We start from the raw sequence: 26,248 nt of genomic DNA on the forward strand, positions 1-26,248 counted from the left end.
AGAAAGACATCCAAACTTGATTTAAAGACGCTAATTGATGGAGAATTTATCACACTCCTCAGGAATCTACTCCAACAGTTACCGTAATTATTCTCACTGTTAAAAACTTGTGTTTTATATACATTTAGAATTTATCTGAGTTCAACTTCCAGCCACTATAACGTGTTATTGTCTTCGGCTACTAGATTAAAGAGCTGTCTAATATCAATACCTTCTCCATGGATAGGAAGACTTCGTCTGTGTTGCACTAATGAGGGAAATGAACTGCAGAGTCAAGTATCTCCATTGAGAATGTCCTGCTTCCAAGCCTCCTATCTTCATACCTAAGACTATCAGCCAGGGCCCTCAACGAAAGCAACGTTGAGATGTTGCATAGGGAGAAGGAATGTATTAGTGGCTTCTAAGGGCCTGATACTAGTCCAGTTATGTCAATGGAAATACTCCATTTAATTTTAGTAGGCTTTCAATCAGCTCCTAAATAAAGCAGCTACGAGACAAACCATGTAGTATTTTATAGAGCAAAGCTAACACTTATAATCGTACCCAGAAGCTTCTGCTGTCAGTTCGTGGGAGAGAATGGTCTAGGAATGGTGGTAGGATGTTTTCAGTAAAAGACCCTCACTTTTGAAAATTTCCTCTTCTGATTGTTTGCCAGAGTTAGAGTACTGCAGTCTTCAGGGACCAGTGCAAGGCATATCTCTGTTCAGCGAGGCTCTGAATGAAATTTCTAATGATAATGTAGGAGAGATCTACCAAGCAGTGAGAGAAGAGTTTGGACTGAAGTATCGGAGGTCATTTGCCTGCCCTGTATGGATGGAATTGTTCATTTTAATTGCATATTTTTAATTAATGTGAAGTTCCCAGATGCAACAGTGATGACTGTTGCATATAAATACCTGCATAAATAAATATATTCCCAAATAAAGAGAGAAAGGTGAAGGGTGAAATAAGGACAGAATTTCCACTAGATTTCAAGAGAGCATTTGATACTGCTTTCCACCACAAAACAGAATGTTTTACCAAAGCACCGCAGTGTATTGAAGGGGAAAAGTTGATGACATGAATTAAACATTTCTTATGAGGCAAGAAACAAGAGTGTCCATAAAATGAAATAGCTCAGGGCGGAATGATGTCACAAATGAGCTGCAACACAAGGCTGGCACCAGGGCCATGTGTGTTTACCTTGCATATAAATGAGTTTGATATGGGCATCATGGCTACATGTGTTAACAGCAACACTGGAGAGCAACAAAACTTTGAAACAAAACAGACAAATTCTATTTGTGTTGAATAGTTTAGACTGCTGGGTTAACATGTGGCTCACAGAATTCCAGAGAGACAAGCTCTATTGCAAAGTAAATAAGGTCTGAAAATCAATAAGTCTGAAGGACCAAAATTAAATAGAGAATCATCTCAGAAAAAGCACACGTCAGAACAAATGCAGAACATGAAAAGCAAACTTCAGGGAGTCGCAAGGTGGAGTCTATACAATCTCAAGTCCCCTTAAGATGGTTTCTGAGGACCTTAGATTAGGAAACCAGCAAAAGTTAGGCAGAATGAAGCATCGAGACCCAATGCTGTGATTGAAATGAAGTGTTCTGGTGGGCAGTGACACAAATAACTCAGCAGGCAAAAAACTCAAATAATGGAAAGTAGCAAATAAATGAAAGTTCAATACAGATACAGTGTCCGATACTACAGACACACCTGGATCCCTTCAAACATTCCCCAAAGCTATTTATACAGTCCTGTAATTTACCTAGCACTCGCTCGTAGTTGTGCTTGTGGCTCCCTGACCTCTTCTCATTTACTGCTATATACAGACTTCTAGCCAAATTCTCCTCTTCCAAAATGGAGAGGCCTCTTTTACAGCTTCTCACAGAGCTGTATCCACTGACCCAGAAGCGGCTGATTTGAATTAAGACAGTACACTTCTTTTCTATAACAAATCACAGGGCTCCTCTACTGGATCAGAATTGGTTTAAGTATTAAAACAGCTAATTGGAGTGAATAGAGAGGTGAGCGAGCAGTCAGGGAAATATCTTTCACTCCATTCACATAGGCGGTGTTCACTCCCTAGTATCCATACATGTCAAAAGAAGTGAAACCCGAGTGGACCATTAAAACAGGGGGAAAAGGATAGAGCAGAATTTTAAGGCATCGGTTGCTACCTGTCATATAACATACGCAATACAGTAACATTATGTGCCACAATCGACAGATGACGCTTGCAGAATGGTGCATTTTGGCAGACAGACATCTACAGGCTTTTCAGTGAGACTGGAATATTCAAAAGAAACCAGAGGAAAGTAAGTACCCACCTCTCTGGCAATTCAGTGGGATTTGGGTATCTAATTTTGTTAGGCCCCTCTGAAAAACCCCAGCCTAGATCCTTTATTTCTCTGTGATATTTCACTTAATTGCAACTAAAACAATGTTCCCTTTTAATTTCCAGCTGAAAAATCTAAGACACACTTAGGCGCTCTTCTGTTTAGCCAATGTATCCCAACAATACACTCTTCCCTAAAGAGAGAGCTTCATCTTGCAAGGTGCTGAGCACCCTCAACTCCCATTAAGTGAGAAATGAAGATGCTCAGCACCTCTCAGGATCAGACAAAGGGTCTCATTCTCTGTACCTTGCACCTTGACACTCAGACTGTAATCCCATAACACTTATCCCCAGCACACCCAGGGAACTGCAGTCCCAGCTGCATTACATGGAAATCTGTAGCCTCTCTCCTTAGTCAAATTTGGATTTTGAATCCCACAGGACAAATGATCACAAGATGATTTGAGATCAAGGTTTTAGAATAGGAAACAGCAAAGTGCCAGACAGATTGTGTACTTGATGGCCTGGCAAGATGATCCACAGTCAAGCGTGAGTTATGCTCATATAAGGCAAATAGCTCCAAACAAGGCAGGTAGAACCATTTTTTCTCTATGTTACAGCGTATCCAAGCAATTTTCATCTCCTACTGTTTAAATTCAAGCTATTATTTTTGTCATTTTTTTCATTCACTTCTCCCCTTTTCCAATGGGAATTCACCCAAGCAGGGAGAGATTTTTCATAATATTGCTCCACTTGCACAAAATGCAAAACCACATACTTCACAATTCCCATATTTTGTTAGTTAATGGGCATAGATCTAGGGCTCGATTGGTAACTAAGTCACTCTGGTTTTATGCGTTTGGTGTATTTAAACCAGACTAAAGGTGAAGTAGCAGAGTGGTGAATTCAAGTCACCTGTGTTAGTGCCTGCCATTTGCAGTCTTTTATAGCGGAGATTAAGAAACCACAACATGGCGTTCTCTTAAGAAGCTAGTTAACTCAGTCATTCTGCAAGCCACAATTGCTACAGTATAAAAGCAGATGGTCAAAACCAGGTAAGGGGAAGGAAGAGGGTACCCCCCTTAAAACAACCACAGGAAGACGCTTGGGCAAAGAGGAGGGGAAATGTACAGAAACTATCACAGCCGATAGCCTTGTCATTTGCACTATGGCCCTTCAGGCCCTAGCCAAAATCAGGGGCCCCATGTGCTACGCACTGTGCCAATACCTAATGAGAGAAAGTCCCTGCTCCAAAGAATTTATAATCTAAACAGACAAAAGGTGAAAATGGAAACAGAGGCACCGAGCAGTGAAATGACATGCCCAACATGACACAGGAAATCAGTGACAGAATCACAAATAGAATCCAGGTCTTCTGATTCCCAGCCAGTGTCATATCCACTGACTGAAGAACCCCAAATCCTAGAGTCCTTACTCAGGTACAACTTCTCCCACTGAATTCAATGAGAGATTTGCCTGAATAACCAGTGACTAATGGCTTCTCAAGTTTTTCATAATTCTGTGGCCCGTTTAAAACCATCTACTATCTTATATTCATATATGCTGTATAAGAATAAATCTATGACTCCCACTTGCGTGGCAGCACCTGGTACAGTTCCCTTCAGCAGTAATCCCATTGTAAATGGTAACATTTTATATATGTATATTATTTCAGAATAGTGTAGATTCTTGTTTGTTTATCCAAGGAAGATGCATTTGTTCTTCTCTACAATTTTTTTATAATGGAAATATTTTAATTTTAAAGAGCTCTGAACCAAGCAGAGTCCATAATTTTTCTCTGCTCTGCTTGCTTACTGTACCAATTTTGCCATTGGGGGGAGAGGGGAGGAATCAAACATTTGATTTATACCAAAGTGACCATGACAAAAATAAAGCCTTGTTTAATGGAATGAAAGGCTCTTACTGGCCATGACGTCACTTCCACTGCTATAGCTGTTGTGATTAGCTATTGGGCATTCAATAGCTACGAACACTTAGCTATTGGGCATTCAACTTTTATTATAGTGTGGATAGTAGTATGTTAGCTCTTGCTGTTATGGGATTATGGTGGCTGACCATTTAAAGTGTTTTTGGTCAAAGCCATACGTCTTTGGAGACCTGATCCAGGACAAGGGTGATGTGGAGCATTCTCCCCCAACTTTGACCACATAAGGATCCTTATTTGTATTAAAGATTCATGGCCTGATCTCTACACAGACCCATAGTGGAGGTGACAGAGTTTTTTGTGTGTACAACCAAGAGAACATTCGGGGCCCCTCAGCAGAGTGTGATGTAGCTTGCAGATGGAGCACTGTGGAATGTGATGTTATTCTCATACTGAGAAAACCGTACAGTGATGCATCAAAATTATCAGCAGACTTTGTTGGTGCATGTTATGGTGCACACTCACCATTAGAGCATCCCCTTGCTTCAAGGTATGATGTTTCAGGAATCTGCATCTCTAGTGCCATTTTCAGGTCATCTATCTCTGCACATAATTCAGTCCTCCCGCTGAGAGGCATCTCAAACTAGTAATCAGAGTCTCTCAACAAATCTGCCCTTCTCTATACTTCGTCTTCAACCTCCTCCTTCCGCTACTCTAGAGGCTTCTCTCCCAGTTCTAGCCTTGAGTGCTAGTCCCTCAGAATGAGTCTCTCTGAAGTCTCTGCTCTCTTGCAGATGCTGGCTCAGGCCCCTTCACAATGTCCCTCTGCTCCCTCTGGTTCCGCCCTTCAAAATGAACTCTCTCTTCCTTTATGGGGCCCAGGTGTCCATTAAGTTATTACCTGATGCCTCCCACTCCCACGCATCTAGCTGAGAAGCAATTAATTAGGTACATTTATTGCACCTATTCCATAAATAATGGACTCTTAACCCCTTTCCAGCCCATGGAGTATCACCCCGCCACAGTACAATATTATATAAGCCAGAAAGTGGTTTAACTTGGTACTGACTGGCTTGCGAACAGAACTCTGGCCTTTAACTACCAGCCCTAATGTGATGTTATGTACTGAAAAGCAGGAGAGGCTGCAGGTCAGTTCCACTATCTATAATGATTATTTCTTTAATAAAAGGCCCTGTATTTTACTGCCACAGCAAAATTGATGCAGGTTGCCATGGTAAGTACACATTTTCTTATTTACTAGCATAACAGACAGCGTTGTAAAGTTCACTGATTTCAGAGTGATTTCTCACCCAAAGAGCATGCCGCCTGGGTTCCATAAGTCACCTGTTGTTTAGTCAATCTGGCAATTTTAATTAGAATAAATTTTACAATCCCTCAAATGCAACACTTTGAGCTGCCGCACCACTGGAATGTAGAGACGTCTGTAAATTACACAAGTTCCAATGACATTTTTTTCTCCTATTTTAATTACAGTAACATTAGAGCATTAATCATACGAGCCTCCGTTAAACAGCAGCACAGCCATCCTCGGTCATAATTAAAGGAAAAGGCTTTGCAATTGGAAGCTCTGGAGTTGATCGTATTTCCTTTGAAAGTTGTATTTTAACGTAGTGATCCACACATGGTGGTTTTATTTGGTTCTAATTAATGTCATGAAGGAAACACCAAAAGGTTAATAAGAGATGGTTGGTTTGTAATGCAAGTTTCCTGGTGCCAGCCCCAGCAGTTCAGTCTGTTTTCAGACTCATTAGCTATGTAGATTGATTACAGTCTGAGATCAGGAAGTGCTCACTTGCTGTGTTAGCAGAAGGTTAGTTTTTATTCATACACCTACCCCACTGCTAAATATGAAATAGATTACTTTAACTATTACCACACCTCATTGTTGTGACAGACTGAGTGAGTCAATATTTTCCTTAGAGGTAACTGGCAAAGGGGGAAAAAAATGGGTACATGCACTTTTTGGCTTGTTTATATTGGAGAACAAAACCACAAGAATCTCTGAGTTGTTTGTTTATCTTAGAAATATCAGATATACCAAGTCTTATCTTCATGATTTTTGCAAAAGGGTGACTAGAGAAAAGGTTAATTGAACTTTCACAAAGAGATCTTTTCTTCAAACTTTGCACTAAGAACTTGAATTAAATAGGTATTAACAAAAACAAATACAAAAGGAACAGGTTTAAACCATCTGAATAAAAATCATTGCCCCGCTCATTTAAGTTTTGCTCCCTTTTTCTCTCCAATTCATATCTCTTGAGAGAGTCATTCCAAAAAATAAGTTAGACAAGACCTAAATTATTTATTTAAAACAGAAAAAAAAGTTGAATAAAAAACTACACAAACTTTCACATACATCAGTAAGGAACAAAAAAAAAAAAAAAAAGGTACAAACTCAAGTTTTAATTTTCCTTTGCGGGTGACCTTTAAACAGAAGGAAAATCACCAGTATGTTCACATCTGGAGGACTATTTCCTGCACCTATGGGAAAATGAGCTTGAGCATCTACAAGATCTAACTTCTATGACCTTGGATTGATTATAATTTTAGTGAAAGAGATATTCCAAGAGTGATTTTTAATATGATAAGGTTGAAAACTGAGGAAAGCCTTCCAGAAAGCCCAGGATATAAGATATGGCTTGTTATGCAAAGAAAGGAGGATACAAACCTGTTCATTGTTTACACTGTTGCTTTAAAATCTGAATTGTTTTTATATCTTTCTATAGATATTTCACCTGGCACCATGTTCCAGTACAGAGTTTGTTGAACTATACATCTGGAAATGTAAAAGCTACTGAACCTACAAAGCTAAGAAAGAAGTAACACGGAGGACCCACTAATGCCTACAAACAACTCTACTGCCCCCACGATTCTCTAGTGTCTGTTAATTCCTCCACTGCCTTTGAGATCAACGGCTTGTAAGCCTCCAATACTGCCCCAAGCACTTTGTGCAGAGATCACTGGCACATTAAATGAATGACACCCTAAACGGTAGCCACCATGGTTTGTTGCAGCAGAAGTTAAATACTTTACAACCCAACAACTGGGGGTGATCTGATCCTGCTGCCCAGCTCTATCTTTTCAGCTTATCAAGTGAGAGGTTGCAGTCCCTTAACAATCTGAGTTTCCAGTTTGGCTCCCTGAATCTGAAGGCTGCAGGATGTGGGAGCAACATTAACCTTTTCCATCAAGGGTGAGTAGGCAGTTGGGAGAAAGGTACATGCAACTTTCCACTAAGTACAAAAATATCCGTGTCATCACATCAGCCATACACAACACTACTCCTGTGAGGCACGCTGAAGGCTTTCACTAACACTGGGCGTTTAAACTATTGCCTGTTGAGCATCCAAAGGTGCAAAAACAACAACCAACTCTCCTTCTTATTCTATAACTCAGCTTGACCACATTCCACAATCCCTTCTTCCTGGGTTTCATAATTCATTCACAAGCTGGACTGCCCTTTTCCAAGCTAGCCAGAATGCACTGTAGCTATACCACTGAGCTTGTACTTAGGCACTTTTACTAAATGATCAACGTAATCATACATAAATCAGAACCACTATAATAACTGATACCACGGGAAAAGAGATCTTCCTGCTTTTATCCATCTTAAGGGATATGCTGCCACTGAACCAGGAGTCTTAGATTTCATTTCTTATATAGCATATATGAATATAAGATAGATTTTTTAAACAGGTCCCCGAATCATTAAAAACTTCCCATGGTAATGCAGCAGTTCCTCTGCATCCAAACTCCTAGACTATATCACTCAAATCTTCATATGGGTACAAGAATAGACATTGCTATCTGGCTTTTTGCAGTACAAAAAGTACTCCTGGTATAAATTGTCTATTGAAACAGGGACCAGGATCAACAAGTTATGTCAGCTATGTATGTATTTCCAATGATAAATGTTAGTCATGTTGCTTAATGCACTACTGGAAGGTGCTTTGATACTACGGTAATGAGCGCAGTATAAGAACCTGTATAGAACAGATTAGGATTTAAGCCTGCAAACACTTATGCATGTGAATACCTTCAGTGAAGACAATGGGACTAATTCTTATCTTCACTAACGCCCCTTTACATTGCTCTGGCAGTGGAAAGGGGCCTTAAATTGGGAATAAAAATGTAATTCATTCCCACTCAAAGATCCCTTGACGCTCCCAATATAAATGAAAATCAGGTGCAATTTAAATTACCCATGAAAGCAAAGTTACTCAGACAAGTACATGTCCACAGGATCAGGCTCTTAAAGATGACATTTTCTGCCAACCTTTGTGGCTGATTTGCTGACCAGTAAAATGAAAGTGGTGCATTTAGAATTAGTTCTCTGAAGATACACATTATTGACATAAAGCAAAGATCAAAACCCTTCCATCTTGATTTTTAAACTTTTCTACTTTTGTAGTTGTAGTTATTGTTGTAGTTATTTCTACCACAAACTTTTTATGATTTATGTATGATGATTATTCTAGTATTTTTCCCCTCAGATTCTATTTTTATAGTAAACAATGAATGCTTCTTTGGGCAAGTCATTGTCTCCTACAATAGATGCTAAAAATACTGACCACCAATGGGAATTCAGATAAGTTTGAAGTCTTTGCTGCTGGTAACATAAATAAATATTTGGAATAGTTACGCTTTTGTTTCTAGATAAGCAAGTGTTTCTATGGCTTATGTTTTTAGAGTACAAGTATGCTTCTGGCTCACAACAAGGTGAGGAAAAGTATCTGAAGAGATCTAAATAGTTCTCCATATATCCAGAGAGAGACGGGGGGGGGGGGGGGGGGGGGGGCGCGGCGGCGGCGCGGGCGAGGGAGGGAGAGACACTAAACTTTTGCAACTGATATGTTTGAAAGAGGATGAAGGCATTAAAAGAGACTCTGAATGAGCAAAACCAAGGGAGAAATAACTACATGAATTGCAAAACAGTATATCTAGCCTCAAAGATGCTAATTCAGGTCCTTAGGGATCTAATCAACCTCTTTGTTGAAGTAAAGATAAAACTTTTTGACAGCAAATGCTATTCTGATAAAATGGAATTTTCAATTACTCTATGAACATCTGGTCCATGCAACCATTTATGGAACAGAGCACCACACTGCTTTACAATGTCAGAAAATATTCCACACCAAGAATTTCCCACTTTGCTGAGAGGCTGGGAGAAACGCATGTTAAGAAGTTTCAAAATAAAAAAAAAAAAAAGAACATTCTGCTACTAGTGTTGTAACCCGTGATTGTTTGATTGAGGCCTTTTCTCCACTGGGCTTTTTGCACCAGTAACTACACTGATGTTTCAAACTCGGTATATGACGCATTGGTGGAAATCACAATTTTCAAATAAATTGCACCTCTATTAGAAGTTTACACCACCAGTGGAAATCGTGATTTCCACCAATGTATCATATACTGAGTTGAAATTCAATGTAGCTGATGTACACCTTCATTAGAGGTGTACACCAGTACCCTGGAGTAAAACTGGAGTGATGCAATGATGAATCAAGCCCAGAATATGTATGGCTTACATTCTAGAGCACACTGTTATACCAAACGCGTAATAACAGTTAGGTTTAAGAGGAATCAGTTTCTTCCCAAACAAACCTGTTATGTGAAAGTTTAATTGATGAAAGAACTGGTAAATAAATACATTGAGTAAACTCATTGTAAAGCCCTGCACCTCCATAAATAAACAAATGATTAAACTGCAGTAGGTAAATTCAGTCGTGAAAGGCAAAGAAACATTAGTGTGTGTGTTCCTGTATCTTCCATTTGGTATCAATTAGGAGGAAAAGGAAAACAATTCAGTGTAGTAATGAACTCCAAATTGGGTGCGTATTACAGCAATTAAAGCAATCTTTTCAACTGATGAATTTATAATCAATAATTAAGATCATGAGGTAAAGAGGGACTGGGCAAGCTTCCGACTCCTAAAATAAGCTAAGCAGCAGAGCTCAGGATAATATTTCTGACCATATGCTACCACCCTCATAAGTCAGATGCACTCAACACTAGGATCTGCCATTTTAGAGGCGATACTTCACTATGGGGACACCTACATGATTTCCAAAGAAAAGAAAGGGGAAAGCCATTGCCTTCTGATGGAGTCATGTATGCTCAGCACCTCTTGACTTCAGGGCCCAAAACCATACAATTAAAGGGACGCTGTCAAGTAGTTCAGGTCACACATTTCATTTTAACAAACAAAACAGGAGGGGTTTAATAACATCATGGATCTTGCATCAGCTGTGGAGGAAGGCCAGGGTAACTAGCAAGTGTTCTGATTCTGTAGCCCTCAGCAGCAGCCTCCTATAGAGCCCAGCCAGAACTAAAAGGTGATTTTTCATCCCCTAGTCCCCTCCTCAGCCCACAGGTGCAAAACTCCCAAGGAGGGAGAGGATGTGTGCCTGGGGAGGGGGATGGGACAGTGGTATCAATGCACTGCATGCATGTCAGTCAGCAATGAATCCCTCCTGGGTGCATCTTCCCCCTTAGGCATAGAGGGCTGCACTTTGCACACCCCATGGCCTACGAGATGAATTCTATCTAAAGCTAGAGCAAATGGGCCTCATAAAGCTATCTTGCACAGGGACTGGAAGAGAGGGTGATGAAATCTACCACCAAGTTATAGGCCGGTTACTGGGCCCTTAGCCCACCACAATCACTACTCCCACTCATGAGCTGCAGTAGGTTGTCTTCGTCCCTCAGCAGCAACAGATCCATTAGCGTGGATCCTGTGTCCTTACCCAGTACGCCCAATCATGCTAACATATTCACAACCAGCAGGGAGTCAGCTCTCTGCCAGCAAGAGGATGCAAAGACTTTCCCCACCCAGGATGGCTGATCAGCCCACAGCTTTCTTAGCAGTGGGGGAAAACAGGTGTTCAATGGTAGGGGGTTTTAATTACAATTGTCAGGGCAGCTTTTCAAGTTAGGGATACGTTTAGCTAGCACAGGACAGCTTGGTGAGGATAGAATTTATTACCAAAGGTCTTAATTCTGTCCCCACTGAAGTCAAGGAGAGGTTTGCTACTGATTTTAATATCTAAGCTCTAAGCTACTATCCAGGGCTTAAGAATGCTGAGTGAGAGAGTTCTGGAGCCTGTTTTTCCTAGAGCACTATAGGTAGAAGCTTGGATCAAATTTTCTCTACTCCTTCCTGCAGGAAATCTAAAATCTCAAGAATCAAGGTGTACTTAAACAAGACCACACTAATCCCCATCTCCCATTGAAACCCGAGGAAGAGGAACAATCCTATACCCAATAGTGTATTTTAAAGGTTCAAGTTCCTCGGGCCTACCAGATAGTGGTCAGTATCTTGTTAGAAACTCCTGATTTTCAGAACCACCCTTGATATCAAGATATTTCATAGGCTGTAGGGGGTCTGTGCTAACCAGGATCGCACATCAGTAGATCAGGAGTTACCCAGAAGGCTCCTGAACCATTTGGATGCCTATGAATTAGACACTCATGAACCCTGTGAGTATCACTATTATTACTTCAGTCTAATTACTATGATTTTTCTTGATTATTTTCTGCAGCTTAAGTATCAGGGCAAGCATTCAGCCCTGGTGAATGAGTCACCTTCTGACAACATTCCTGTCCCTTACCTTCTTTTTTAGTATTTGCTACAAAAATTAATAAGTTTGTGCCTGAACTCTTGTTGCTGCTATTCTACAACCATGCTGATGACCTTCTAGGGAAATTCCCATTCATTCCTCTGGATAAAACAGACTTCTGATCAGTCAGTCTACCTTTATGTCCACCCCAGCTTGCCCTAGGCAGGACATGTTCTGAAGCCTTTTTGACCAGGAGAATGGATTACTTAATCACCTAGTATTTGGTTTCTCCTTCCATGTTTAGATAGGCCACTACAGTCATATTCCCTGCCTGATGAAAAGGTATTGTTTGTACAGCTGCCAGAATGGAAATAGCAAGGCAGACTGTTTATGGTTCTAGGACACTTACATAAAATTTAGCTTCTTGTCTAAATCAGCGGCTCTCAACCTTTCCAAACCACTGTACCCCATTCAGGAGTCTGATTTGTCTTGCATACCCCAAGTTTCACCTCATTTCAAAATTACTTACTTACAAAATACAAAAGTGTCACAGCACACTATTACTGAAAAATTGCTTACTTTCTCATTTGTACCATATAATTATCAAATAAATTGGAATATAAATATTGTACTTGCATTTCATGGTGTAGGATATAGAACACTATAAACAAGACATTGTCCGTATGCAATTTTACTATGTATCGACTTTGCTAGTGCTTTTTAGGTAGCCTCTTGTAAAACTAGACAAATATGTAGATGAGTTGATGTACCTCCTAAAAGACCTCTGCGTACCCCTAGAGGTACACATACCCCGGGTTGAGAACTAATGGTATAGATCACCAACCCTGGTTCAGGAGAGCTCCCACGAAGTTGACGACTGCGTTTATATTCCAGATACTTGGGGCCTCATTCTGATTTCATTTAACCATTTTGAAATCACGAGTGATTCCAGTGTAGTAAAGGGAGTCACAGTGCTGTAAAACCAGTGTATCAGACACAGATTTTTATTCTTTCAGTGCTATTACTGGAAATGCAGATAACTCTGAAAACTGCAGAAAAGTTGTGTCTGTAAGTATGTAGCAGAGGGAGAGATTCTGCCACCCACACTCATGTTGAGTGGTACCTTCCCAGATGGACCACATGTCTCCGCAGCAGCCAAAAGCCCAACTGTTCCCTGCCCAGCTGCCAAAGCCTCCAATTTTCCCCTTATGACCTCTCTGAAGCAGTCGTGTTGTCAGTACAAAATTCTGTGGCACACTGAAAACTGAAACCAAGGAGAGAACATAGAATAAATGGAAGAGAATATCAAAATCAATAACACAAGGACCACTGGACTGCTTGTTATTCATTTTCACAGTTAATTGATTCAGATCCCCAGACAAAGCTGCTGTAAAATTTCTGGCGTGCTGCAGCAGCACATCACAGAATCCAGGGGCCTTGCAACAGAACTTGGGTCCATGTAGCTGCAGAGTACATGGAGCCTTACATATGTGTGACTATACAGCGTGTACCCACCTTTTTATATTTGGAAGCAGCAATACACCCACCACAGGTGCCTAGTTTTTGGAAGCTGTGAACGCCAAAGGAGACAGGCATCAGGAGAAAGTTAGAGCAGCCACAGTAGTTGCCCAACTGAGTTCTGAATCACTCAGCTGACAGTGGAAGCAGCCTATGGCCCCACAACAGGCCAATGCATGCTAGCATAATATCAACATAAATACTACTAATAATGTTCTCTGCACTTCTAAAAATAGCCACTACCACAGTGTGGATTCAGGACTGAAGTCAGACCAGATATAAGTGGTGACTCCAATGGAGCTGTACCTACCTTACACCAGATCCAAATATGGCCCTGTGCAATGCCATCAGCACAAAAGGATGTAAAGAAGCAACTTCCCAAACACTAGAATGAGCAGTTTTAGAAGGAGCAGGTTGGGTAGGGATACCTAGAGATGTCATGTAGTATCAAGGTCAAAATACTGACACAGGCTGTCCGCCTGTAAATGCACATGGCTTAGAGTGCGCAGCTAGGTCTTCCACTGCTCCACCACAGGGTCCAGAAAAGAAGGCTTCCTCCGTCCCATTTAAAAATCCTTTCTTATGTGACAGTGTTCCGTCAAACCCAGCTAGATGGCAACTCAGAGCCACAAGTTTTGTGAGAGCAGACAGACCTCGACCCAGCAAAGCACTTAGGCCTGGCTTACACTAGAAAATTAGGTGGGAATAACGATTTCACTCAGAGATGTGAACAATCCACACCCCTGAGCAGCGTAGTTAAGCTGACCTAAATCCCCGTGTAAACAGGGCTAGGTCAATGGTAGAATTCTACTGCCTCTTGCAGAGCTGGATTATCTATGTTGAAGGGACAATCCCTTTCATTGGTGTAGGTAATGTCTGCACTGAAGCACTATAGCAGCGCAGCTGTGCCACTCTGCATTTTAAGTGTAAACAAGCCCTTAGGCCTGTGCATAGCTCTAAGTATATCTTCAAGTATATATGTAGCCCCACTGAAGTCAATGGGACTACTAACTAAAATGTGAATAAGTGCTTTGCAGGATATCAAGGCACAATGAATAATCCAGCATGACATAAATATGAAGATGCTCCCATATGTAATAAATATTAACGAACAAGAGCCTGAAGTTACAACTAATTGGGTTTCCCTCAAAGAAATAGCCAAGGGGGAGATTTGCAAAGGCACAGTGTGTGGTAAAGGTCAATGAGAGTTGTGGACCTGACTCCGATATGTGCTTTTGGATCTCTCCCACCTAATTTTCTTCACCAGTAGTTCATACATGTAGGAGATTTGGTTACAATATATTGGACCAAATTTATCACCAGTGTCACTCTACTGACCAGGTGTGACTCCAGCCCATTCTCCTCAATTCATTCTCATTGTTATCTCATGCACACTGCAGGCAGTGCACAACCTTGTCAGAAATGTAATCTCTGTCAAAACCCATCCAGCACTCCACCAAGATTGTTTTTTGCTAAAGAAATGTGACAAAAATTAACAGATGTTGTTCAGACCATTCAAACAGGACAGAAATCATTTATGAACATTTTCACTCCCAGAGCCTCTCTTACTGCAAGGAGCATCTTAGGAAACCTTTTTCCTGATCGAAATGAAAAAGCATTTCTTTGTAATAGAAGAATAATAAATGATACCTATCAGCCTGCATTCTCTGACACAGTTCTAGTCCTCGGAGAATTAAATTGCCACTGTATAGTTATATAAATGTTTAATTTTTTCATCTTTAGCCACAGTATGGTTGTCTGGAAAATACATTATCATTGTAGATGTCACTGCTCTCCAGTTAATGTGGCTGGCAGTAGGTGACCTCCCTGTACTACAGCTTACAGGGTTTTACAGGGTTAACTATGGCCATTTAATAGCATCCCTCAGGAATTAATGTAGTGATCATAATTTCTTTTAGAGGAAACGTTTTACGACACGGATGGTGAGAACTCTCTCCATTTGACTCCTTTATGACATCAAAACAAAGGCTTTTAATGATGTTTACCATGAATCGAATTCAACAGCTGAAGCCCAGTTCATAATCACAGCACTTTGTTTTCACATCCTTCAGTCTTTTAGCAGTGGGGCTTCCAGTTGAGCCTCAGCTACAGCCTATCTCAAGAGATAGCCAAGCACCCCTGAGGCTTCCCTGAGCTTGAGCACCAAACTGCATTCATACATCTTAATTGAAAACGACAGGATGTTTGCAGAGGATGTTTGCATCAGTAAGACACTGAAAGCAATACTCATACCCAAGTACATATGAAGGCATGGGCTCAGCTGAACTCTTCTAACTATTTTCCTCCAGCTAACACTCATTTGGATTTAGATCATGGCTTGATTTTCCAACTCTGCATGTGGGTATGTGTAATAGGTGAAACTGCAGTTTATATGGAGGGAAAGACACAAATATCTCGCCCACCTGACTGAGCTAATTTCCTGTGGAATGTGTGAATAATGTGCATATATGCTCAGCTGACCTTTCTGAAATGTTGTGTGGATGATGTTTGCTCACGATCTCTTGAAATGCTGCTAGAGCATGTCAAAAATAGAGCATGTGATCTTTGATTAAGACAGTGCGGTCTAGTGGAGCAAGCACCTTACCAGAAACCAATAACTCTGGCTTTAATTCTAATTCTGCCACTTGAATTGCTGACACATGGGAACTCAGGGGATCTCAGTTTCCCTCTCTCTGAAATGGAGAATAATCCTCATTGTTTACTTACCTGTTGAGGGGGTTGTGAAGTTTAATTTATATCTATACAGCACTTGGAAGATGTAAAGCATTATATGCAGTAAATGCTATGCATCCTTATCACACACCCATGCAAGAATATATTATAGCCATCAGCGTCCAGCTATCTACTGTTACTGCATTCAGAAAGCTCCACAGATCTCCCTTAACATGCAAGATTTTGCATTGACACAACTTACCTTGTTCAGGCATCTGAGACCCCATGGAAGTAACACTGGTGTTCAGCACATCGTTGACGGCCGTGTCACAGTACAGGCCTCGTTGGACATCATGTTCACTGTCAGTCTGGTCGCTCTCCTCATGCCCACTATCCTTGAGACTATTCCCCTCTAAGTCCTTGAAAGTTGAACTGCTGGGTTTAAGAAAGAACAATGATTTACTGTCATGTCAAATCTGATCAGATAAAGTCTCTCTTAGTGAGGATGATGTCACAACCCTGAAGCCAGACCCACCATTGGCTGTATTATCCAGGGGGAAAAAATCTCTTTCATAGGTAGTCACAATTCAGAACCACAAAAGGGTGTTCCCAGTATGAAACTAACAATTCTATTCATTGATCTTAATGAACATTCCGGTAGGTGACTAAATCTAGCTGCAAGTCTGAAACAGGAAACGCCTACAGGTTTGTGAGAATCACAGAAAGACCTTGCTCATTTCTCATGCAAGCAAAGTGCTGCTGCTCATTGTGGAATAAGCCAAGGAGACAAAAAGTTGAAGCGGCGCACAGCTGAAGCAGACTGGAGGCAAGATCAGGAACAGAGGATCACCTTATACCTGAGAAGGATAATTGAAAGAGACAAAGTACAACAGCAGTTCAACCTATTCAACTCAACATGTCACATATAGTTCTGAACCATTCTAACAAAAAAGAAATGGAGGTCTCCTGTGAATATTGGCAACCTATTGCTGAATGTGCCAGGTACAGCCTGGTAGAACTCCTTGGCTGTGTTGCTGAATACATAAGGTACAAGGAAAATGTCAGTCAGGACAAGGACAAATATATTGCTGAAAAAGGAGCCCTACAGGGGTAGCACAGTCTCGCCATATCCATTCATCCTGCAAAACAGAAAATCAGCTTGCATTCGTCTTCAGGGTTATTCTTTTTATACACTGCAAAACTACCCTGTGGAACTCACTGCAACAAGATATTATTGAGGTCAAGAGCTTAGCAGGATTCTAAAATGGATTAGACATTTATATAAATAAGAACATTCAAAATTACATTAGCTAGGATAAAAACTTATAAGGGTATAACCCCTTGTAAACTTTAGGGTATAAACCAACCCCTATAACAGCCTGGTATTAGGGGAAAAGTTCCATGTGAAGAAGGCTATTCCATATATTGCCCATTATGAGGTTTCTTGCACCTTCCTCTGAAGCAGCTGATACTGGCCACTGTTCGAGACAGGGTACTGGATGGGACGGACCCTTGGTTTGATCTGATATGTCAGTTCTTACAGTGGTAACGAGCTCACTAGCAGAAAACGCAAAGCACAATCTGAGGTCACCTTCAAGTGGCCATGGCAAGAACTGCATGAGGGGCTGAGTAAGGTGCACTGGCTTGAATGTAGAGAATATACCTGGAGAGAAGCACATCCTGACTAACATCAGCATTAGGAAATGAAGAGGTTCAGCACATACTGCCACCTCGGCTTCATGAAGCTGGGGCCTACTCCACTAACACCTGGAACAGTGTGGGCTATAGCCCACAGGCCAGGGAGAGCATTTAATTGGGCCAAGTCAAGGCAACCAAGACACAGCAGAAGCAGACAAGTATAATTCCCAGTGTCCATGGAACTTTAAAAGTCTTCAGACTTCTTTCAAGGAAACTGGCTGGTTTTGTTTCAATTATTACTACTACTGTTATTTGTATTGTCATAGCATCTAGGAGCCCTCGTCACAGCCAGGACCCCATAGTGCAAGGCACTGCACTAACACTGAACAAAACGACAGTCCCTGCCTCAAGGAGCTTATTAGATCTTATCTTAAGAGGCACTACAGTGAAGGCTTCTACACCCTTCTCCATTATTAGGGAGTTTTGCTTGGGACCAGTCCTCACGTACCAGGTCCTGAGCGTGGTGGGATCTACAGTCCCACACATGGATGCTGGGCTTTGCTCTCGACACCTCAGACTAGCAAGAGTTAAAACCTGGCATAAAACTGCCAAGTGAATTCTGCCGTTGTGGCAGGAGCTGCTTATTAATGCTACCAGGATATACAAAGAGTTGGGTGCGACTATGAGGGAGTCTAGGGCAGAGACAGGGAGCTCCTGCAGAAAATCCTAGACAGAATAAGGCTTGGAGAGAAAACACTGGCTGCATTTTGTGTTCCATTAGTATCACGTGAGTTACCAATAAAGCCAGGAAGGGGACAAAATTTGACCTTATATAATGACTAATGCAACAAAGTTTAGTTTTACAGGTAAAGATATTACTGATTTGAATAGGTTCCCTCAGATCTGTGGTTCAGATTTTCAAGTATGACTAGTGATTTTGGGTGCCTCTGTTTTTCGGGATTTAAAGGAACCTATTTTCCAAAGGCAGGTGCTCAGACTTTCTGAAAATCAGGCCCCTTTAAGGTATCTCAAGTTGGGCATCCAGAATCAGGAGGTCATGCCCATGTATTTATGATGGTGAATACTGCTAAAACTGGTGAGATCTCAACTATCTAAACTAAAAGGAAAAACTGCCCCCACTTGACAGTGTCCATAAACTTGCTATATTGCAAGGTGGAAACACCATATGCTTATAGGTTCCATTTTATTTCCCTTTCAGCTCTAATCCTGTAGTGCCCCTTATAAATAGTGTTTCACTGCCTTCCTTCCATGTGCTACAGAGAGACAGCAGCTAAGCACTGATTTAAAAAGTACAGCAAGAGCAAGCCAGTATCATAGCGAGCTCCCAACAACAGCTGAGGGTGAAGTTCTTGTGACAGGTGTTCAGAGACACAAAGAGCTGAGGGCCAGGAAACTCTCTTTTCTGGCTTGAGGATGTACACAAAATAAGAAGCAATCAACCCTAGAAACTCTTGCCAGCCATGCAAACTATTGTAAAAGGTGAAGCTTTAAGACATCAGGCTAAAATCACACACAGGACTTCCTGAAATGTAGCTAGCCCATGGAGAACTCCAAGGGCAGCGAAGAGGATAAGCTGATACTGTAGAATTGTAGCATCAATTGATTACTGCTGGGGAAGTGGAAGGAGAAGCTGGTGAAATATACAGGCTGCCCACCCATGGAGAGACAAAGGCACTCTGGAAAAGAAAGTCTGCAAAGAAGAGTGCCTGAGAAGGAACAGGAGAAGAAGCAAAATCTAAATGAGCAGGTGGATAACAATGAAGGGAGGGCTCATTTAAGCTCTCTCCTCCCCCTGCAGTGCTGACAGCAGATGTAACAGTGATTTTCCCTCTCCATTTAATCCATTATTTAAGTCTCCTCTAATTTAATTGTTTCTTTTTGTATTACAGGAGTGCCTAGAGATGAACCAAGATCGGGCCCCACTGTGCTAGGTACTGTACAAACATAGAGCAAGAGACAGTCCCTGCCCCAAAGAGCATACAATTTATCTAGGCAGGCACTTCAAATCTCAACGTATGGGCTAAGTACCCTGGCACTCTCTTTCACAATGTCTTCCAATGTTGCTTTTACCAAAAAGGACAAACAGGTCATATCCTCAGCCAGTGTAAAGCAGCACTGATTTCACTGGAGCTATATCAATTTACATCAACTGAGGATCTGACCCAAACTTTTCAGCTAGCTCGTTTTGTCTAAAATCATTTAGTCTTGGGAATGGTCTGCACTTCAAAGCACTGAAGAACTAGATATTTTCTTTACTTTGCAAAGCCCCTTTGTCTCTCCACAGAAACCGAGTGGACCACCTACCATTCAGCGCTCTGCAGAACCATAAACGAGGAAACTGTGAAAATGCATTTAAATTAGTAAACCTTCAAACACCACATTTTAAATAAAGATGTCACTGCTGAAGCCACTGCCTTTGATTCCAGGCAACATGAGAGATTTTTAAATTACGAGAGCCCTTTAAATCTAGGATTAATTTTTGTGTGTGTGTGAGAAACACAAATAAAGAAAGGTATAAACAGACTGATTAAAATCTCAGATTTTGGGAGATTCACACAGCAAAGGTAAAGCAACTACGACATTTCCACAAAAGCAAAGATTTTGCTGAACTGAAATTATTTCACAGTGCTTAATAGATGACATTTCAATTCCCAAATGTCTGTATAACATTTATGACTTTCATTAGACTTCAAATGCAAGACAAGTAAAGGTAGAAGTGAGGGGGAAATATTGTCCTACACAGAGTAGCTGTTCAAAATGTGCAAGCAATCTGCATGACAATGCATTTGTCTTTCCTGCAGTGAGACAGGCCATAATGCAACAGTCACACAACATGTTTCCACCACTGCCACTTTTCTAAAGGAAGGACAGGTTTCTGAGCATCAGCAGTTGCAGGAATCCCAGAACAATACAGTCTCAGAGTAAACCTTGCTGTAGGAGTTAGGAATGCTGCTTGTTTTTATGTTAGGTGTAAAGAAAAAAAAAAGATTAATAGATTTGGTTTTTCAGAAGAATGAATCCAGACTATATTGTAAAGAGTGATATGTGCAGGCAGTCCATTTCTCTCCAGCAGCCACATTATCATTGTTAAACATCATGAACAAAGCAGACAAATAAACCTGCCCTTCACTCGCTGAACTGAAGTTGCTTAGACTTCTAATTCTCCTCCGTATATTTTTAGGACATAAACAAATGGGATTTTAGTCACTAAAATAACTGGATTTTCTCTTCTGTTGGAAGAAGATTTAAACAGTTCAGGGCCTAGCTCTGCTCTCTGTTACACCTTTGCTTCTCCACTGTCTTCACAGATAAAATTATGCAGTATTTGGCCCAGGAGTTGCCTCCCAGACCACAGAGTCAAGGGTTAGAGGGAGACAGAGAGCTGGTTAATGAGTAGGTCTGTCCCTCCAGCCCTCCTGGCCTGTCTAGTCCCACCCTGCAAACTGGAGTGCAGTAAACCCATGAGCACAGCTGCAGGACTCACAGGGGATACAGATCTCCTGCACTGCATTGTGGCCTACTGGTTAGAATCCATTTTGCTGTGTCAGAGTCTTCTACTGTCTTGGAAGTGGAATGGGGGAACTGAATATTTTTAGACTTTCCCCCATAAGCTAAATTCATCTCTCAGTTATTTAAAATGCAACCCAGTTGAAGTCAATGGGGTTAAGGTGGTGCAACAGAAATGTTAGCTAATTACTTGGCTCATTTCTTCTTCTACTGATGAAGATTTAGGATATAACTAAGAGCAGAATTTTACCCAACGAGCCAAATTCAATCCAGGGGTAACTGCTGGGATGAAAATGGACTGATGATTTAGTTGTACCAATGGAAAAATTCCCAACAAAATTATACTTTGCTTTAAACAAACTAAAACAGAAAACAAACAAATATCAAACCCAATTACCTGGCCCCAAACAAGTTTCTTTTCCCTCCTCCCATGGCACGAAGCTCTCGCCATCGAGATCTATCATTTTATTCCTGTGCTTTCAAATACAATAAAGTCTGTGAATTTTAAAGTTGTCAGGGTAACAGCATTTTGCCTAAGTCACTGCTAGTTCCCAGCAAGAAGGAAGCAAATATAACAAAAGAGATTTACCTTTATTAAAAACCACAAGCAACGGGATTTAATAGGAAGTAAATACTGTTTTAAAAATCAAACGATTATTCTCTAAACAATTTGCATACAAAACATCAAAAACCAAATAACAGGGCAGAAACGAGTGCTAAACAATCTGGATTTGGCTATGCAAACCAAAGCATTTTCAAGCAAACCTACGTACCTCTTTATTAAATGGGCTCTGCTGTTCACATAGTTGGAATCAAAAGAATAGTTTTCAGTCTGAAAGGAGGAAAAGAAAAGGGAGATAGTTACAAATGTGATTCACCTAAGAACTGGAATCTCAGGTTTGCAGGCTTTGGTGTATTAAGGAAAAAGGCAACTGGTGAATCCTGCACCTGAAGACGCCACTCTGAGCCCAGGCCTGCTATCCTTATTCAGGTAAAACTCCCACAACGCCCACTGATATTTTAACCCACATAGGGAGTGTAGGATGGGCTCTTTAATTGAGATAATTTCTGCCTTCAGATCTACATGAGCAACCCCGTTTGGACCCAGTCCTTATGTAGAATATGACCCTTCATGAGGCATTCCCAATCTTTTTAAAGGCACCCAGATACTCCTGTGATGGGTATATTCAAAACTAGAGAGGCAGTGCGGTCTAATGAGCTAGGAATTGTCAAGGGAATTGGGACAGCTGGGTTCCAGTTCTGGCTCCAAATCTGATTTGCTACATAGCCTTGAACAAGTCAGTATGGTCCAACTTTTATGAAAGCGGACACCAATCTGGGATGCCTCAATTTCTGAATGGTCAGTGTGGGACATCTGATTTTCAGAGATGCTGAGTACCCCAACTATAAGTGAAGTCAACCAGAGCTGCAAGTGTTCAGCTTGTGCCTTCAGAGAATCAATCTGGGCCACCCCAAATAGAAGCACGCAAAATAAATGGAGATTTTTATAAATGTTGACCTTACCATTTCCATGCCTCATCTGTAAAATGCGAGTAATGATACTGACCTACCTCAGAGAGGGAGTTGTTAAGAGTTTATACAGCATCACAACCATTACTAGGAATGCATAAGTTAAACAGAATGGGAGTTCCACATGCAGTACAGCTGCACGATGGAGCCCTCTGGCCTTGCTCTGGCCAAATCCTCATTGACTTCAAAGAGAGCTGTATACATGTGTGTGAAGGTTGAATTTGTCCCTTAGAGAGCAAGAAATACATCTGATGCAAAATGAATACCTTAAATGTCCTACATTATTTTTTAAGGCAGCTGGAGTCTTCAAACCCTGCCAGTTTTTATATAAACACTTGACAGAAAAAGGCTGACTGGTGACCACAGAACAATTTGCAGAGAAGAAACAATGTGACCACACTCTGTTACAAAACTAATTGCTTTTAATTCCCTGATGGATCCAGGTCTGTGTGTGTGTGGCAATTTGGCAGAAAGTTCAAAAGGTATTTTTCTTATTAATGTATAATTAACATGTTAAAATATTTATTGCATAGATATGTAAATGACAGCAAGGTAATCCCCTGCTGGAGAATTTAAAGTGGGTGTTTGTTTAGTTTTAAATCTTTTTGTTAAGCACCAGAATGAGGACCATATCTGAGTTTTATTATTAATAATACAAAAGCAAACAATGACAGGTATGCTTAAAACTGTGATGGTACAACAGAGAGGGTGAAAATCAATGCTTGTAAAATATATTGTTTGTAAGCAAACCCCCTGCCCCACCCTCCACAAATTTTATATGTAAAACAACATACTTTAAACTTGTATTAAAAATCCTACTGGCCCTGGTTTTCATAAGAACAGGTATTGAATAACCAGAACTTATTTAGAAAGAAAGAAAGAAAGAAAGAAAGAAAGAAAGAAAGAAAGAAAGAAAGAAAGAAAGAAAGAAAGAAAGAAAGGTTCAGTGTCACAGTCTATTAGGCTGTGGAATAGCCTCCCAGGGGAAGTGGTGGAAGCTGCATCGCTTGATTGTTCAAAACACAGGTAGGCAAAGCACTACAGAATATACCATAGGGATCAGTGTGGATTGGCCAGGATAGGGAATGGGCAGCAGGGACTGATAGTTATTCCTGCTCTGTAAATTGATGATTCTGTTAATAATAAGGTATTAGTACATCCTGGAGTCATCATTCAGTCCTGGGATCTGGGTACATTGAGTCTTAAGTCTTTTCCCTCCTTTATCCTTCCTACCTCTACTAAACAGAACAAAACACCACAAACATTTAGTAGCTCCTGGGATCCAGTAGCATGGACTCTCCCTGTATCCCCCCAAGGCAGGGCAATATTCCTATGGTGCCACCTGGCCAGGCCTTGACATTGCTCCATATTCCCTCTCTGCAGTACACACTACTCATGTGGCAGCGCAACAATGATACGGAAGGACCACCCAGGCAGCATTACATGTTACCAAGAGAGCTCTGTGAGTGTCAAAGTCAGCTCCAGGTGGACATGGGCGGACACTAGCAGATAGACAGCACCCCTGAAAGAGCCACAATTTGCTCTCAATTCACATCTCCCTTTGAGAGACACACAGGCCCATCCCAGGACAGAAACTGGACCTAGATTATTTAGTTAACAGATACGTCAATTTTTCAGAAGGCAGCCCAAGTCCTCCCTTCTTCACAGCCATGCTGAACGCCACCCTTTCCTGTTCTCCAATATAGCCCTGATCCTCGTTGAGGCCTCTAGGCACCACCATAATGCACATATTAATAATAAAAATAGCCTGGAATAAAAGGGAAAAAACAGCTTGAGTCATGAAGAGCCGACTCAGATCCAAATGTCCTCAAAATGTGGGCTGTTCAGCTATAGCATCAACTCTTCCCCACCCTCCTCTTTGTAAGTGCTACTTTGGAACATGACTTCCTGTTCTTATGGCAATTATGAAGACAGTAAAAATAAATATATGCATCTTTAATGTTGCAATAAATAAAGGAACACGGAGCCTTCTGCCAACATAATCATACTGGCAGGATGCACAGAACCGGGCAGCTGAAGCAGGGCTGGATATGAAACCAAATCATGTGCCAGTGGTACGCTGTTGTATCAAGATAATAAAGCAGAAGCAGCATTGGTTAAATGTGACCTTTTCTGAAATACAGCACAATATCTAATTTAACAAACAGGAGCCTCCCTTTGAGAAACATGCTATCCTCTGAAAGCTGGGGGAGTTGGCCTAGCGCTCAGCACAGCTCAGTTATTACTTTCACATAGTAATTACTGCTGTAGAGTCACGCAGGAGATTTACTGCACAAACTACCAGTCCCTGCAGTTCTTGCATCTTGTTCTTGCAATATGACTTTGATTGTTAAAGTGCTTAGTCTCTCTGTAGGAAACACACATATATTTTTAAAATACAATGAGAGAAGATTTACATTGCATAAGATTTCTGACACAGTGTTTATCCATCAATCCTGATGCTTCCACCTCTGGAGAAGGGATCTGACCCGTCCACAGAGATCTCTGTTGTATTATCTTCCACACACTTGTTGGAGGATGGGAGGGAAGACCATGAATGTGTTTGTTATTAAGAGTGGTGTGGTTTGTAAACAGGCTATGACAGGAGCTGAGCGATGGAGGACAAGAGAAATCAGACGCAGCTTTAAAGCAATCACTGTTCTGACGGGAGTGCATTGAATCATCTTATGCTGTCAGATGCAGGACTGGTTCAAGCAAATCTGCAGTTACTCAGCTGGCCTCCCCACCTCCTCAATGCAGCTGCAATGCCCAATCATCGGTGTAGGACCTTGTACATCCACCTGCCTAAATTCCTTTCATGTGCTAGCTGTGTGTGTGTTTCAGTCCCATTACAAAAAGGAGGAAGGGAAAGGGTGGGTGGAATAGGGAACATATCCAAAGCTGCTGTGTCTTTGTGCAAGGAGGTAAGGGAATAACAGATGGAGGTTTCCTGCTAAACAGGAGAGGGGAAAAACTGTGACGTACTCAAGCCAGGGCCACAGTAAACAGGGAGATGTCATGATCCCCACAGAGCTCTGCCAACTCATATCACACCCGCGCAGGACCACAACATGAGCAGTAAACACCACACTAGCATCTCAACTTATCACTGGTGGGGTTGAGCCCCAATTAGCCAATGGCTTCCCATGGCTGCAGGGTCAGCAGCACTGTTTGCATAGGACTGTATTGTTCTCCTATGATAGAAAGGAGACAGAGCTATCATGGACTGAATGCCAACACGTCTTTTTTATTGAGGCTGCTAGACACACCCAGACTACATAGTCTCTTTGGCTCCCAAATGCCCATTCTGTCCAGCTACCAGTCTATATCTTCCAATCCCTTATGTTATTTGCCAGTACAACGTCCCATCTGGTGCCACCACATTTGGCCATCACATTTAAGAGACCGCTGCTACAAAACATCACTTGCTGGCTCCCAAGTTCTAGACAACACTAGTAAAATTACTGACAGTTGGTCAGTACTACTGTGACCACCATTGCTGGAAGCAGTGGAGCTGCCTTGGTGAAAGCAAGATAATTTGAGAAGAACTTCAGTGCAGAAGAGCCT

At 41.3% G+C, this 26,248-nt stretch overlaps 1 protein-coding gene across 2 annotated transcripts in view; it reads right to left on the minus strand.

Annotated features, from left to right (window-relative positions):
- Positions 1 to 26,248, minus strand: part of PCDH19 (protocadherin 19) — a 102,084-nt gene that overhangs the window by 23,903 nt on the left and 51,933 nt on the right. Inside the window, exons 3-4 of one of the 2 annotated variants that reach the window (XM_067548392.1) lie at positions 21,925 to 21,983; positions 16,248 to 16,417 (exon numbers count right to left, since the gene is read on the minus strand). In XM_067548392.1, coding sequence (XP_067404493.1) covers positions 16,248 to 16,417; positions 21,925 to 21,983 — 229 coding nt within the window. Of the gene's footprint in view, positions 1 to 16,247; positions 16,421 to 21,924; positions 21,984 to 26,248 lie in introns of both variants that reach the window. The other variant, XM_067548391.1, reaches the window with a different exon arrangement.

The sequence above is a fragment of the Emydura macquarii genome, unplaced genomic scaffold (assembly GCF_026122565.2).
Source record: "Emydura macquarii macquarii isolate MOO-44397 ecotype Brisbane River unplaced genomic scaffold, CSIRO-AGI_Emac_v2 contig_1253, whole genome shotgun sequence".
In the NCBI taxonomy this organism is placed as follows: Eukaryota; Metazoa; Chordata; order Testudines; family Chelidae; genus Emydura; species Emydura macquarii.